General features: G+C 39.1%; 1 protein-coding gene across 11 annotated transcripts in view; it reads left to right on the top strand.

Annotated features, from left to right (window-relative positions):
• Window positions 1-859: 859 nt before the first annotated feature.
• PDLIM5 (PDZ and LIM domain 5) overlaps window positions 860-10,650 on the top strand; it is a 250,920-nt gene continuing 241,129 nt past the window's right edge. For 7 of the 11 annotated variants that reach the window (XR_002825708.1, XM_023741339.1, XM_004387014.2 and 4 more), the window contains exons 1-2: window positions 5,781-5,862; window positions 9,353-9,490. Coding sequence is in view for 9 of the 11 variants with exons in the window: in XM_023741339.1 (XP_023597107.1) it covers window positions 9,395-9,490 (96 nt within the window). In the remaining 2 variants the exon portion in view is untranslated. Of the gene's footprint in view, window positions 1,032-2,412; window positions 2,480-5,780; window positions 6,028-9,352; window positions 9,491-10,650 lie in introns of those variants that run through there. The other 4 variants (XM_023741344.1, XM_023741337.1, XM_004387008.2 and 1 more) reach the window with 3 other exon arrangements.

Here is a 10,650-nt window from a genome sequence, read left to right as displayed (position 1 = left end):
CAAACAGCAAAACTCTCAATATTTTTAATTTGCTTTTTAAAATCACTTATATTAATATCACTTAGATATTATTATCATTATTCCAGTAGGAGATTATACCTGAATTGAGTTTTGAAGAATGATAAGCAGTTAGTCAGGAGGAGAAATGAGTGAAGTGTGATGCTCAGTCAGAGAATAAAATGAGGACAAAGTACAGAGCCGTGGATAGGTGTGGTGAACTTGGATAAATACCCCTACAATAGTTTTATTACAGCAGGATCATTACTTAGGAATCAGAGCCTAGAGATAATCTTAGCAAGGTAGGCCAGGACCGTTTCAGATCCATCCTGGCTTTCTCCAGGGCACCACTTAAGCAAAATGTACTTTCCAATTTTAGTTGGAGTGGTAATAATAAGTGAAGTGTTTTCTTCATTTGAAAGCAAGCTCGTTTAGCAGGGATACTAACTTGTTCAATCCTCTCTAGCCTTTCTCTTGGTCTCAGCACATAGTAGACTCTCAAATATTTTTTGGGATGAATTGATAACATTTGTTTAAAATCCTAGTTCTGGGAAAGCACTTTTGTTTGGGTGCAATTCTCTCATAGTACTTAATACCTTCTAATTTATATTTTTTGTTTGTTTTTTTTTTAAATTTTGAACATACCTATTCTCACTTATTTGATTATAAACCCTGCACAGGAAGAATCTGCGTCTGCTTCATCTTTGCATACTTCATGGTTATATTTCACATTCTTTCACAGTTTAATAGATAGATTTTGTTTTTAATGTATGTGTGTGTGTGATGAATGAATTAGCACTGTTGTTAGGTGTCATCAGGTTGACTCCGACTCATGGCGACCTTGTTTACAACAGCATGCAACGTTGCCCAATTCTGCACCATCCTCACGATTGCCAGCATGTTCGAGTCCATTGTTGTGGCTATCGTGCCACTCTATCTAACCAAGGGAAAGAACGCCTTCCTCGGCCCTTACTTCACTAAACATGATGTTTTCCTCCAGTGATTGATTCCTCCAGATGATGTTTCCAAAGCAGGTGAGTCAGACAAAACTCTTGTGATCCATAAGTTTTTATTGGCTAATTTTTGGAAGTAGATCTCCAGGCTTTTATTCCTAGTCTGTTTTAGTTTGGAAGCTCTGCTGAAACCTGTCCACCATGGATGAGCCTACTGGTATTTGAAATACTGGTGGCATAGTTTCCAGCATCACAGCAATGTGCAAGCCACCACAGTACAACAAGCTGGCAGACAGGTGGTGGGTATTATCATTAGCATGGAAATATTAGAAAGGAAATGGGCATTGAAATAAGGCAGACCTGTGTTCAACTCTTCGTCTGCCATTTGCTTGGTGACTTGTCCAAGTTACTTACTTTTCGTGTTCTCAGTGTCTACAACTATCAAAAACCAAAAAACCAGATTCCGACTCATAGCGACCCTATAGTACAGAGTAGAACTGCCCATAGTGTTTCCAACCTTTTGGTTAACAGCTGAGCTCTTAACCATGGTGCCACTAGGGCTCCACAGCTATCAAAAGGAAGTAAGATTACCTTCCCCATTTAGAGAAGTAGTAATCAGTGACTCTGATTTAGATAGTTTTGGGGAGCAGCCCAATGATTTTTATATGCAGCAGAAGTTGAGAACCAGTGCTATAAAATTTGTGTGTGTATGTTTTAAGAACCAATACTATAATGTAAAATGGCTTGTAGAGTGTGTACTCAATAAATGCTGATCCTCTTTTTTTAGAACTCTTTCAGGATTTTTGATTTGAGATATAGTCTACTCCAACACTTCATTTACTGCTCGTTTATCAGATATTTACTATTCAGACTTTGTTCCTTGTAATATTCAATTGAACTAGATTTTGCCTGTATATGATAGGGTAGTGGGCAAGAGAATAAGTGGTTTTAAAGACTAAGAGCTATACAATTTCTGAAATGAGGCCCTTAAAATGAAAGTATTTTTATGTAGTATAAAGTACAATAAAGTCTTGTAAGCATGAGAAGAAATCTTAGAAAATGTGTCCATTGTAGTAAATTTGTGGTTGAAATGTAAAATTTTTGTTGTTGTTCATCTTGAACACTTAAAACATGATTGTTTCTTAGCACACTGATGAAGTTTTCAGTTTTTGAGATCACATTAGCAGCATTAACTCTCCAGGTCAACACTAATGCATTAAATTGTATCCTAGGTTGCCAAAAGGTAATGTTAATGTCTCCTCTCCATTCTAGACTTTAAAAATTAAATACGCATACCTATGAGTGGCTAATTTACCTTTCAGGATTAGGACTTAAAAGATAAATTGACTTAGAGTAATGTAGGAATTTTTTTTAAAGACTGGTACTTGATAGTTGGGTGCAACTGCAAAAACTTGTCACAGTCATGCCATCTTGTAATTCAAAGTCTCTGTTATTTTTGTAGTACTGCAAGAGGATTCTGAGTCATACATTGGATAATAAAATGTTACAGCAAACATTTATACACTGAGGTAAATACTGTATTTAGATAGAATATTCTTAAATACTCTTCCTGCTAAATCAGTTAATCTTTCGGTCTACTTTTTTTTTTTTCCCTACTCTAACTTTTTTGTGCGCTGGTTATGATAAAGTGAAACTTTTAATATGGTTTTCTTTGGGGTCAGTGTCTTATCGGTTAGCTGTAGAGTTAACAAGGCCAAGGACACTGTTTTGATTTCCCAGTGGATCAGCTATCTTCCGGCTAGTCTGTAGTCACAGACTGCCCTTCAAACCATGGCCAACCATTGCATAAACATTAGTCATGACGGAGATGGAGAAGAGAAGTCAGTATGGCTCAGTGGCAACTCATTATATAAAACAAGTTAAAGCGCGTGTCCTATGGGAAGTGGTTCAATAGTTTCATCCTCCCTCATATACAAATAATCCTACGCTTGTTTTATTTCAATAATTTGCTGCAGATTGTACCTCTATGGCCCTCAACAGTGTTATTTGCTACAGTTTTCCATCATCTTTCTCTGGTCTTTAAGCTGGTTGGGTTAGTGAATTTACCAGGAGGCAGTGTTGAAAAGAACGTGGTTTTTGGAGTCAGACCCTCTGCTCTTCATTACTTATTAGTTGTGTGCCCTTAGTTAGATTTCTTATTCTGCAAGTTTCTGTTTCTGCCTCTAAAAAATATGTTTTATAGGGTTGTAAGAATTAAATAAGATGATGTAAATAAATTAGTAAATAGACAGTACATGAATAATGAATGCTAAAATTCTCTACTAGTCTTTTATTATACATCTAATCAAATTGGCTAGGAAAGTTTCCTATGGCTACCATTTATTTAACACCTACTTAGTGCCAAACACACTGTGTGATGCTTTATATATATTATCCCTCCTTCTCATGATAACCTCACAAGTAGATATTATTATTTCCTTTAAGATGAAGAAACTGAGATAAGTTATTGCTATCTGGGATTCATGGTTCTCACCTAACCACAGTACACAGTAAATTGAGAATACAGGGCTATTTCTAGGGAAGTGATTTTTAAGCATTATAGTTTAATAATGATCTAGGGAGGATGTTTGTTAAAAAGGCAGATTCCTGGGCTTCCCCTCCGAGGATTCTGAGTCTGGCTGGGACCCATGAAAATGCAATTTTAATAAGGTCTGCCTGTGTCATTTTGATGCTGTTGGTCTGTTCAAAGACACTTGGATAAATATCACTTCATATGGTATGTACTTTAATTTTGTTCATTTTACCTTACCTCAGGAGTCCTTGGGTGGTGCAAACTACTAAAGCACTTGTTTGCTAACCAAAGGTTGGAGGTTGGAGTCCACCCAGAGGTGCCTTGGAAGAAAGACCTGGCAATCTACTTCCAAAAAATCAGCCACTGAAAACCCTATGCAGCACAGTACTACACTGACAAACATATAACGTCACCATGAGTCAGAATCGACTTGGTGGCCAATGCTTTTTTAACCCTATACTCCAGGCTTTAAACTGTGGTAGTAGTACGAGGATCCAGAGGCAGGTTGAAACTCTGCCTAAAATTGAATTTGTGTAAGTTAGCAACATTCCTTTCACTCCCAACACTTCCTCATCACCTCAAGATGCTTATCCTCCAGTGGTATCTCTACATACTAATTGCAATTCTTGATGTCTTTAATCAAACCTTCATTGATTCATGCTCAATTTAACTATATTTCAGCAGCAAACAGATGAGGAAGTGCAGAGATGGGACTGTTTTAGGGTATCTTTAACTATGGCCCTGTGGAACCGTTACAAAATAATCTCTCTCAGCCTCAATTTTCCTACCTGCAAATGGGGATGACATTATTTTTACAAAGTTATTGTGATGATTACCACACCGTCTGGCACATGGTAGGTTATTTGTAAATGGTAGTGATTTTACTTATTTTTGATGACAGCCCAATTGTGATAACATACATTTAAGCATTCTGTAAACCAGCTCTCATGCTAGGAAACTCCTTTCCCCTCCCAACATAATCCTTTGGTGTATGTGACGAAAGCTATGGACCAGTGCTGTCCAATGGAAATTTAATGTGAGCCACATGTATAATCTAAAATTTTCTGGTATCCACATTAAAAAAGTAAAAAAAAAGTGAAGTTAATTTTAATAATATATTTTATTTAACCCAATATATAAAATATTATAATTTAAATATGTATTCAATATAAATTTATTAATGAGGTATTTTACATCTTTTATACTAAGTCTTTGAAATCCAGTATGCATTTTACACTTCAAGGTATCTCAAATTCGGCACTAAATTTTCAACTGTTAAAGTGAAATGTAGTTCTATTCAAACAATAAGGTATGTCTATTGGAAATATCTTTTACTCAGCTTCACTTTTCAAATGTAAATTAAAATGATATAAAATAAAATGTTCACTTACTCAGTTCCTCAGTCATACTAACCACCATTTCAAATGCTCAACACTCCATGTGGTTAGTGGCTACCGTTTTGGACAGAGCAGTTTTTGACCTTCTCGTCTAGAATTTCGCTTACACTTCTAGGGTATTCATGGTCCCCATTAAGTTCATCCTTGGTTTATATTCCCCTTCGATAAGAATTGTTCTTTAGACATTTTATAAATCAGTTCACAATTTTAAAAAGTCACCAAGTGACTTTCCGTGTATTCACTGAACATTATTTAAATGTTCTTATGAATAAATGCCTTGGGTTAAATCAAGCAACATTACAGAAACTAGAACGTGGGTGCTTATCTGGATTTTAAAAAATAAGCCAAGGATACAGTGGTTGAACTGCTTTTGGTCGCTGCTCTTTATCTCTGTTTTCTGGTGTGATGACAGGATTTAACTTTTAGATATATTGGGGTTACTGATTTTCACCTTTCTTGCCAAGCATACTTCAGACTCTGCACTTCTCAGAGCACATAAAGCTCTCTCAACAAACAAACAAACAAAACCGGGCTGTATCCCCGGAACTTCCATAGACTGGGATTTATCCAAAGCCCCTTCTATTTTTAGCTAGAGCAACTGCTTGCCAATTAAAGGTTTCTGGAGAGAGAAACGTACATAGTACACAAGAGAAACGCGGAGAGTTAGACCTTTGCCAGGTATTGTTCGAAATTCCCTAAGACTACTCCTACAGAAACTCGGTAAAGCGATTGTTTTTGGGGCTGACTACAGCTCGCCCCAGCAAGCCGGCGCGCGGGTCTCTAGTACAGCCTACTCCGCCCCCGCCCTGCTCTGCCGGGCCCGGGGGCGTGTCCGGGCGCTGAGGGGCGTGCCCCAGCCTGGGGGCGGGGGCGGGGAGAGGCAGGAGGCGGAAGTTCTCGCAGGCCATGGGGGCGGCGCACGCACCGCGAGACACTTGTCAGCACTCGTCTGAGTCAGAGGCAGCGCTGAGCCGGACCCGAGGTGAGTGGCCGCCGCTGGGGATGCGCTCTCCGATCCGCAGGGAGAAGGGACAGAAGCGGTCGCTGAGCGCGGGGCGCGAGGAGGGAAGCCAGCTGGGAAGAAGGAGGGGGCGCGCCTCGCACGGGCGCAGCTTCTCAGGTGTTTTCTAGGCGGGGAGCGGCAAAGGTAGGAGTCCGGCTGAGGTAGGGAGAGGAGCGCCCCGGGAGAGGAGCGCGGGAAGTCCCGGAGCCCAGGCCGGTGGGGGCGAGCGCGGCAGAGCCCGGGGCGCGGGAGCGGGGCTCCGGTCCGTACTCGGAGGAGCCGAGGGCGGGCGCAGAAGAGCTCCCGGACACCCCCTCGCCACCCGTCGGGCAGGCTGCCGGCCGTCGCCAGGTACGGATCTTGGCGCTCCTGTACCCCCGTCTTGCGCTAACCTCATAAAGGCTTGAGGAGGAAGTGGAACCCAACGGAAAAGCGTGCTGTTTTTTGTTTGCTCTCAGGATACTGAGAGGCATTTATTTTTCTCCCCACCCCAAGGTATTTACAGTTGTGTAACCTGTTTCGGGAAAGCGTTCGTGCGCCTAGAAATAAAGATCATTAAAACAAAAATTATTGTCATGAGCTCCAAATTTATTAATACTTGCGTATATGTTGGGGTTTTTGTGCCTTTGGTAAGTTTGACAATAAGTGGAAAAAGGAAGGGCGTGTGGACAGGGCACGGCTTGGAAAGAAAATTCGTAGCTGCGCTGGGCAGGGCAGGTCTAGGGTGTGATCGCCAGATCCTATCCCAAGTCCGCCTTCCTGACCGTAAGGACGTCTGAACCCGCGTGCCACGGAAACAGCCCGCTCCAGAGCCTTATTTGGCAAACAGGGCTAGGCGTGAACCTTCTGCTGGAAAACTGTTTCGTCGGCTGCTTTCATCCTGTGCCTGTGGCTTTGATTCCTCAGCTCTGCCTCCCATCATCTGTCTTAATCTGGGGAAAAAGACTTTAAAGCTACTTTTCTTCAGTTTCAGGCTCCTCTTGTCTAACTCATCATGAGTTCTCCTCTCCCCCGCTCCCACCTACCAAGGAAGGTGGGATAGAAGTGTGGGAAATACTACGCTTTCTTCCCTAGTATTAGAGCAGAGACATTGTTTAGATTTTCCCTGAGAGAAAACACAGAAATTCCAATGTTTTCCATGCTTTTGAAAGCAGAGTAAGCTGCTCACTATTTCCTGCCTGTTGGGTATTTTCAGAAGGGTTTGGGCACTAATAACCAGATGATTTTCAAGGAGACCTGGAAAAGGCCAATAATAATATTGCCATTGCTTACGGATCTGAATGTTTTAAGGCCAATGTATTCTGAATGAAGCTAGCAGAAAGAAAACACTAAAGAAAGGGAAACACTGATTCTGTAGTGTGGCGGTGACCTGCGAATGCTAGAAATTTTAATAATAAATAGAAGAAATTAGGAAGGGAGCCCCAAATAAAGGGAAGTTGCATGTACAAGGGTTGATATAGACATGAAATACGTATTTTTGTAGGAACAATGGAGCCAGAGGAAGTTGAACCCAACTTTTACATTCTTACCCTGTTCCAAGTTAAATATTAAAAAAGAAGGATGTCAGGCTGCCTATGAAATATCAGTTGGCTTTACATGTTTCTGATTTGTATTGTGTGCTGATATCAAAAGTTCTTCTCTCCTAGTCCTATGAAAATCTTTATTACAGAGGGAAGACAAACTAATTGTGTGGCTCCTTATTACCTTCCTACTCTTTGTTTTTCTTGTATCTGTAGGTATTTGACTTCTGGCTTGGCCTTTGGGTCTTTTAGTGCCCTGTGCCTATTACTTCAGTAGTGAAGTAATGTATTACTGCATAATAGTTCAGTGTACTACTGTGTCAGTGGAAAAGCGAATTTAATTCCTAGATAAATGCTGTACAGATTTTTACTGATTGAATTTTTCTTTAATAATCAGGCTTATTTGAAAGTTTTGCCTCATTTTCCCTTTATGAGAAGATGGAATCTGTTTGCTTTTAATATACACAGTGGTTCGAATATCTGCTTCTGTCACTGTGAATTTGGTGTGATGGGATAGAAATTTTAAATGCGTTAAACAAATGGAAAAACATTTTAAGAGAGGTGATATAAGGTGATGGATGATTTGGTTGAACAGCTCAGATTTTCTAAGAACATTTTTCAACCGTCTTTTTAAAAAAAATGTGTTTTTAAAATTATACATATTTTATTTTTAATATTTTTCAAAGAAGGAACTATGACATTGCTTAGTATTATATTTAAAAAAAATCTCCATTCATCCCAAGCTCTCCCACCCACATAAAACCACATAACAACCAATGCCAATCTCCAAGTCTAATTTTTTTGTGCTTTGATTTTTTTATTTATAAAATACTACCATGAGAGTCATTGTAAGCACGCTTAGAATAAAACACGGAAAAAAACCAAAATGAAACTCTGAAATATTGATTCTTTTCTAAAACTCCAATTCAGTTTCATGCATTAAGATTAACCCTGTATTCCTACCATGTTTCTTATTCACCATGTGGTAAATGCTTACTTTACTTTGATGAGGCATGTGTATAAAATTCTAACTAAAATATTACTGTGCTAGAGTATTGCCTATCGTTGCCTATCCAAAGGAAAAGTGTATATTACTTCAAGTGTGGAAAATATCATATCCCAATAAGAGCAAATACAAATTGTGGTTAATGACTGAGAGAATGGTTTTGTGTGTTAAAAAACATTTCATTTTTAAAAATTTAGTATTTGGAATGGAAATATATTGATTTACAGCCCCTTATGTTAGAGTAACTTAGAATTTAAGTACATGAAATTGAAGTACTCTTGCCAGTTGAATGCATGAGGTGGAGAGAAGGGCAACATCATTTTGATTTAAACCTGGAATAAAATCTTGTTCTTTCCTATACATGTACACATAAAGGAGTGTTGTAAAGTACTCTGAGTTTAAGTTTGTATGCAGGGAGCCACAAAATTGGATACAGAAATATATTCCGATGTGGAATTTTTATGTAGAAATTATATATTAGCTCATAGATCCCTTTTCTTAGACTGAAATTAATGAGAACTTAATATAGACTTGTATCTTTTATATTCTCTCTCCCCAGAAAACAACACAGAACATAATTTAGTTGGTTTTGTAATAAGCAAACCCACTGCCCAAGTCGATTCTGACTCATAGCAACCCTGTAAGACAGAGTAGAACTGTCCCATAGGGTTTCCAAGGAGTGGCTGGTGGATTTGAACTGCTGACCTTTTGGTTAGCAGCCAGCTCTTATCCACTGCGCCACAGGGCTCCAATCTTTATGGAAGCAAACTGCCGCATCTGTTTTCCGTGGAGCGGCTGGTGGGTTCAAACAACCAACCTTTTGATTGGCAGCCAAGCACTTTAACCACTGCACCACCAGGGTTCTGGCTTTATATTAAATACATTTAAATATGTAATAGCGTTTCAAATAAACACTTTCGTTAACCATCTAATTTTCTTTCAGTTTCTTTCATCTTCTGGGACTGGACTTAAAGCCATAAGAACCATGAGCAACTACAGTGTGTCCTTGGTTGGCCCAGCTCCTTGGGGTTTCCGGCTGCAAGGTGGCAAGGATTTCAACATGCCTCTGACTATCTCAAGTGTAAGCATACTTTACAGGTTTTATTGCAGATGTTCATTCAGTTGTCCTGGAAACCTCAGGGCTGAGTTGTCAAATTCACTGTCAAATTGTTTGTGGGATTTGATGTCAGCAAACTTAGTTATCTGTAGTAAAGGATGGGGGGAGGAATATTAGCAATTCCAGTTTAGCTTATTTTCAGTTTCCCCCGTCTTATCAGTAATAAAATGGAAAAACATTTATTTAGGGGGCAGGTTGCAAGTCTTTGAATTGTCACTAATTTGGGGAATTTTCTGGACCTTAGTTTCTTTATATTAGAAGATTGCACTGTAGGATTTTTACAGTCCCTTTCAGCTCCAAAAGTTGTTTATCAAAAACTGTTCATCGATCTTTAATAAAATAGCTGTTTCTGCTGTTGTTTCCTGAGTTCACTTTCTGATGGAGGTGATAGTGAACCAAAAAGTGGTAAAAAAAATTTGAAGAGGAAATAAAGAGCTTGGCTCTCCAACTAGATAGCATGAACAATTGAGATTTGGCTGTTTACCTCATTATGGATTTCATTTGAATGTGTTCTGTGTATATATTTTAAGGATATGTTTCCATGATGATGATACTGATGAGGGGGTTAATTATAGCTTCCATTTATTGAGGCTTGGCTGTGTGTCAGGTGCTGTTCCACTCTCATCTGTAGTAGGTAATTATTGCCATTAATTGTATAACTTTACAGAGATTTTCTAACTGTATAGTCAAATAAATATGGATATTTACTTTCCTTCTGCTCACATGGTAGCATATTATACACATTGTTCTACACCTTGGTTTTACCTTGGGAGAATTTACCTTGGAGAATTTTCCATGTTAATATACATAAAGAGCCTTTTTTTTTTAAAAAAAACAATTGTATAGTATTCTGTTGTATGCATGTAGCATTTATTTAACCAGTCCCCTATTGAAGGGCATTTATATTGTTTTTAATGTTGCTGTTAAAAAAAAAAAAAAAATCCCCTCCTGGTTGCTGAAAAGTTTTGGAAACCCTGGTGGCGTAGTGGTTAAGTGGTATGGCTGCTAACCAAAAGGTTGGCAGTTCAAATCCACCAGGCGCTCCTTGGAAACTATGGGTCAGTTCTGCTGTGTCCTTTAGGGTCGCTATGAGTCAGGATTGACTTGACGGCAACAGGTGTTTT

This window comes from Trichechus manatus, unplaced genomic scaffold (assembly GCF_000243295.1).
Source record: "Trichechus manatus latirostris isolate Lorelei unplaced genomic scaffold, TriManLat1.0 scaffold00178, whole genome shotgun sequence".
NCBI lineage: Eukaryota > Metazoa > Chordata > Mammalia > Sirenia > Trichechidae > Trichechus > Trichechus manatus.
The sequence above is the reverse complement of the archived record's forward strand: the minus strand, read 5'-3'. Positions and strand labels throughout refer to the sequence as shown.